General features: G+C 33.4%; 1 protein-coding gene across 13 annotated transcripts in view; it reads right to left on the bottom strand.

The window, feature by feature from the left end:
- Positions 1 to 772: 772 nt before the first annotated feature.
- The window catches only part of ITGB8 (integrin subunit beta 8), an 89,904-nt gene continuing 84,529 nt past the window's right edge, over positions 773 to 6,147 (bottom strand). For all 13 annotated transcript variants that reach the window (XM_079152315.1, XM_079152320.1, XM_079152312.1 and 10 more), the window contains one exon: positions 773 to 6,125. In XM_079152315.1, coding sequence (XP_079008441.1) covers positions 6,003 to 6,125 — 123 coding nt within the window. In that variant the 3' untranslated portion in view covers positions 773 to 6,002. The remainder of the gene's footprint in view (positions 6,126 to 6,147) is intronic.

Below are 6,147 nucleotides of genomic sequence, written 5' to 3'. Positions count from 1 at the left end.
TACAAAATCAAAATTCTGAGCCTGAAAGACTGCCCTCCAGACACAACTGGGATGAGCTCTCAAAAATAAGGCTCTGTGAGACATTCTGTCTGATCTCTCCAGCATAACCCTTCCATCTAAAGGTGCATTGTGCTGTTAAAAACTTCTTAAGGACTGGGACTCTGTCTATATGCCTTATTTAATGTTTAATGTGTCCCCTACACCTTTCTTTTATTCCTTCCCTAGGTTAAATAGAGGAAAAGCACAACACATGAGAACTCACTAAATTTCAGTTGTTGAAGTATGACTCTCTAGAAGGTACAGCTTTTTCTTTCTTTCTTTCTTTCTTTTTTTTTGGGGGGGGGGGGTGGTGATGCTGGGGATTGAACCCAGGGCCTTGTGCATGCAAGACAAGCACTCTACCAACTGAACTATATTCTCAGCCCTAGAAGTTACAACTGAAGTTCATGTTATATTGTATTATGATTTGTAACATATATTTAAAGGTACAAGTTCCTTGCAGGTAGAAAAATCTTGTCTTAATATCTAATTTTACAGTTCTTTGTCATAGGAAGTTCCTCCTGTTTCCACCATTGGGTAGGAAAAAGGGCAGTTAGGATGGCCCCACTTCTTCATCATTGACCCCACAATAGTCTCGAAGTTGTAGCTTTTAAACACAAAGACGTGGCCTCTGCCAGTGATGGTGTGTGGACATTACTACACATTCTTATTTGACAATGTGCCACTGTCTGGTAACTTTGAGGGTCATAAGACATGTGGTAAATAATGAAGCATTCTGTATATTCTTAGCCTTTACATTTTTATTTTAAAACAGAAAAATTCATCTTGTTTAACACTTACTTTTAAACAAAATGGTGCATTAATTAAACGCCTTGTCATAACTGTTATAATATCTGTTAGAAAAATAAACATCTCACAACAATCTACAGTGTCAGCTCTTTAATAAATACATAAACCAGAAGTTAGTAGTCAATCAGAGTTACATGAACAGGTTCATAGTATATTATGCAAAATTATTATATCCTCAATCTTCTGTATCATTTAAGGCCATTTAACTTTATGTATAATCCAAAGTCAGAATTAATAGGAAACATGTTCAGTAAGAATTTGTTTCTTTCTTAGAGCTATTTTATAATCAAAAATTTTAATTTAAAAATACATTCTATATTAAATTCTTTTTTTTACAAAGGCAGTACATGTTAAGTGAAACAAAATAAGGTTATGTTACTGATAATTTAAAAACATTTCTAATTTTCTTGCAGAGGTTTAAAAATCTTAATAAAGTAGCTGATAAATGTCAAATAGTTTAAAGGTAGGTATGTTAAATATATACAGAATGAATTTCTATATTAATATGTGCAAATTTGTATTTTCTTATAATTTAGAATTAAAATATTTTATACTAAAGATTTTTAATAAAATCTATGTACCATACTTGTCATTGTGTGGAACTCATCAGAATCACATTTGCCTGTGGCAAGTTGTGTAAAGTCGGTCAAAGATCTTTACACATGTCACACACTTTCCATCCTTGACTGCAGTGGTTATTTCATCGTGTTAGACAATCTTAACTGAAGTTGGTTGTAGAGACTAGAAACCTGGTTAATAGACTTAGCTTCCAAAGATAAATTTTATGAAGAAAAATATTTCAGGTAGATATAAGAGTAGTGTCATTACTCTCAGGTATTTCAATAAAAGCTGCCCAGAGAGCTTAACAATTGTTTCACATAATCAAATAATTTAAATATGCAGTTTTAAAACAGTCATTACATGGGCTTGAAGGGAAATCTATCAAAGCCAAGGAAAACATCAAAAGAACAGGAAGGATAAAGAAAAATAAAAAGTAGGAGGACCCAAAAGGAAAGTTGTTTTCCATAAGACTGGTTGTATCATATTTTCTGCCCTTGATAAAAGGCATACAAGATGCTAAAAAATCTAATTATGATGGTTTCATGGAATTTTTTCCAGTTAATTTTGTTTACAAGTGAGATGATCATATACAAGGGATCCCTTTAGAAAGGAATAGAAGGAATACAAATTCGTTAAGAATAGTGCAAGAAATGTACCCATTCTAGTCAGTTAGTGAGGGTTGTTGAACCTATCATCACTTAGTATAAACTATGAACAGGACCCTGAAGCATAAACTATGAACAGGAGCCTGAAGAGCTTTTGCACTTAAAGATACGCAGAATCTGAGTTGATAATTAGTTAAGCTCCCTATTGGGTTGTATGTGATTCAGTTGTATTGAAAAGTGGCTTCAGATGTTATCATAAATGAATTCATAAACATTTAAAAGAAAAGGAATATCCCCATACCCATGAATGTTTATTTAAAGGTGAATTAGTGTAATATTTATTCAGGCACAATATTCAACACTGCACCTAACATGCCAACAATTTCTGGAGACAAGACAATTTTGGAGAGGTTAAATTGAAAAAGTGTCTTAGAATCAATGAGACACATGTATGGATGTGTATGATCAGTTACAAATAATAAATCTGCTATGGAGGAATTTTAAAAGCAGCAGCAAATGATCCGAAAGAAGGCTCATTCTACATTCATTTGAAAAGGTTTGCATTGCATGAAGTGGAATTATGAAGGTCAACATAGATAAGTATAGCCATAAATTAAATATTAAGAGTGAACAAAAGAGAATACAATATGCACATGACTGGGTCTGTTTATCTTTGTTCAGGTGCATAAAATCAAATGAGTGTTAAAATCAAGAAGAGATATTTGGAAATGAAGAATGTAATTATGCCATTAAATTCCATTATTTTTCACAATTAGGCTAATTGAGCCTGAAGCTTTAGGGAAATTTTGGGAAAAGTGAATGGAAAATAAAGGTGTCAGGATACCAGGAACAATATAATGAATGGAGGAAAGTTTTCATAGTCCATCCTAAAATACTTCAGCATCTCATGAATGCCTTTTGTTACACATAACAATATCTTTTATGGAGATTAAATGAATGCTAAACAAAAGACAGAAATGGAATTTAGCATCCACTAATGCTAGTTTAATAAGTTTATAAAATTTTGCTTCCAGAGATATCTAGTTTTGTTGCTGGTGTGGTGGTGGTGGTTGTTTTTATAAATCAAAACTAAATTGAACATTTGGAGCATAATCTGATTTTTAGTGAATTTTTATGTCTTCCAGACAATGTCTATGACTTGTTAAATACTAGCAAATTTCAAAGAATATGTCAAACACTCATGAGCACATATGCACTGCAGTGTAAAGATGCCCTAGAGAAATAAGTTGCATACAGGTGTGTCATAGAGTACCTATGGCACATTTCTTAATCATTACATACTTGAGGGCACAAAATTGCTGCCGTACCAAGACATGTTGTTCAAGTTCTAAATTTTGTTAATAATTTAAATTTGTCTTTAATATTAATGAATTTCAAAAGGCTCCTGTAGTTATAGTAGATGAAAGTAGGCTCTATTTACATAAATTATGTCATCTAAGAATACCCTGTTTCCCCTTATCTTTTAATTAATTCTAACTAGTCAAATATTAGTTCATTTCTCACAAACCATTACACAGAAAAGTATCAATTATTCAAGTAAAGTATAAGCCCTAAAACCTTTAAGAATTAGCTCTTTAAGTAGAAAATAAAAAAAGGAAAAGAGAACAAAAGCACAAGACATTTGGAGCACATCCATAGTCATCACCCAGTTTTCAATTGCGTGCAAGGAAGTTTGTCCCTCCCTATGATAACAGCTTGGTCCATTTGAAAGTTAGTGCAAACTAGTGAGAGTTTAAAAAGAACAAAATCCTTGATTTTGAAGGATTTCATTTTCTTAAGCTTTTTTGTTCATTTCCATATGGAAATTAGTTTGTTCCTCATAAACATTGAACTGTTAATTTTTAAATTACCAGCATTTTAATTAAAGGATATCTCCCACTTTTTTCCTTTTGGGAGGTTGTCAGACATACATTTATTTATGTGTTTTAGAAAGGATGTTATATTTGATAGGCTTAAAAATAGAAATTTTACATTATCTTTAGTTACCAAAGTTTTCTTATAAGAGTCCCAGTATTAAATTATGTCAATGTCCCCAAGTCTCTCACTTGGGGAAAGAAATGCAGTTCAGTTTAGTATTATAATTGCTTGGCTACAGAGGGCAGCTCACAGAGCTGCTGTCCATTGGCTCCAGAAAAACTTAACATGTATTTCAGTTCTCTTCATGGTTAAATATAGGATGGAAGTCAGTCACCATATGGAACTTTCACTGAAGTTCCGGAAGACAGAATATCTGGGAAGTCAATCACAAGAAGATGTATTAAATAAAGTGTTTGGTTATCATAGGTAAAATTCTGGACTGCCCATCGGACAGTGGGACTGCTAGTCCATAAAGGAAGACTGAATAAGTCTGTAGGGATACGGTAATAGTGAAGAAGTTTGACTGGGGAAAGTAGAGTTCTGTATTCAGGTCTTGAGTTGAGCAGGGCACAACTTCAGGGGATGCTGTTCATAGAGATTATAGTGTGAAAGATTCCCCCATATTTCTACCATGATGCCGTCTCTTCTCAGAAGCTGATTAGCAGGAAAGACTGGAAGCCCATTATGGATAATTCAATTGGAATTACTCTTCTCTACTTTTGAAAATTTCTCATGCCCATATATTTAAGACTTCAGTAAATCTCATTTAAAAAAATCTGCCAATTAAATATCTTAAAGATTCAAGAGGTAGCATGATAATGTGCAATGAACATGGATCAGCAATTAGAAGACAGAACCCTTTTCTAATACTGTCACTTTTATCTCCTGGGTGGTTTTTAAGAAATCATTTAAAATTTTTTGAGCCTCAGTTCCCTGACTAACTAAAAAAGGAGAATTATCTTATTTTTAAGATATTACCTACCCACTTCCAATTTTATATTCTTATGAATTCTGGTGAATAGGTTTGGGGTGATTCAAGGAAAGAATGTCCTTAGGCTGCACTGAAGGGCAAAAATAATATAGCTTTTCATTTGAAAAATGTTGATATCTACTTGGACTCAAAATCTAAGAAAACTCATTCAAAAGTGTGGTACTTTGCTGAGACAGAGTTTCTAAATATCTTGTTAATTCCATCCTACAGATGAGGCAAATGAAATAGTGAAACAATCCATCCAGTTTACCAGGTAAGGCTATACCACATCTTCAAACAATGAAGTTATTCATGTTTAGATGATACTTTACAGTGTCCCTTATTAACATTCAGCTTTTAAAACCAGTATTCTAATAAAGTGACATTGTATTACAGGTCTTATGGCAGTAGTAACTTAGCACTTATTTAATCCAGTCATCTGCAATATATATGAACTTATCCTGGAAAGAGAAAAAACAAAATATAAATGCAAAGAGGAAAGAATGTTGGCATTAGTATCCATTTTGTGAAAAGAAGGAAACATAAACACACATGCATCAAACTACACAGTCTCAAAATCAGTATTCCTTATGATTAAGGTTCTATGTGTTCCTGAATGAATGAAACACAAACCATTTATTCATCTAGTTGTTTTTGTCTAGTCACTGCCAATTGCTGAAGCATTTGGCCACTTCGGTATGTAACAACTACCAGGTTATATTTTTCATCCACATGTTCTGGCAGGAATTACTGCACCCGTGTAGGGACACAATGCTTGCCTGTCTCATGGCATCATGTCTCTCTGGGAAGTGTAGGAATGGCAAGTACCTGTAAAGTGTAATCAGTGCTCTTCAGAGGATCTACATTCTATGCTGATCTAAATAAGTTATATATTACAGTAAAGTGCTACAATGACACTAGTCTCAAACAGTAGTAAGACACATTTTTCTCTGAAAAATTCAGCAGCTGCGTGAGTCACATGACAATGAGGATGCTTGTCAGTCTTCATTCGAGTATACAACCAGGAACTGGCATGATCTTGCACAATTTTTCTCCTCCTGTGACTTTTAAAATTATACTTTTTTAGGAGCAATATTTTTAAAAAATCCAGTTTTTCATAAAGTGTTCTTGTATCTTTTTTAGAAGTTGCACCTGAAAGTTTCATGAGCATTTAATTTGCTGATATCCATTTTTATTTCTTCCGGTTTCTCACGGTGGTAGGTTACTGTTCTTGTGCAAACACTTTGCAGAAGCAACTTATCCTTGATGGAGAAGAAAACTTAT

The sequence above is a fragment of the Sciurus vulgaris genome, assembly GCF_902686455.1.
Source record: "Sciurus vulgaris genome assembly, chromosome: 8".
NCBI classification, from domain to species: Eukaryota; Metazoa; Chordata; class Mammalia; order Rodentia; family Sciuridae; genus Sciurus; species Sciurus vulgaris.
The sequence above is the reverse complement of the archived record's forward strand: the minus strand, read 5'-3'. Positions and strand labels throughout refer to the sequence as shown.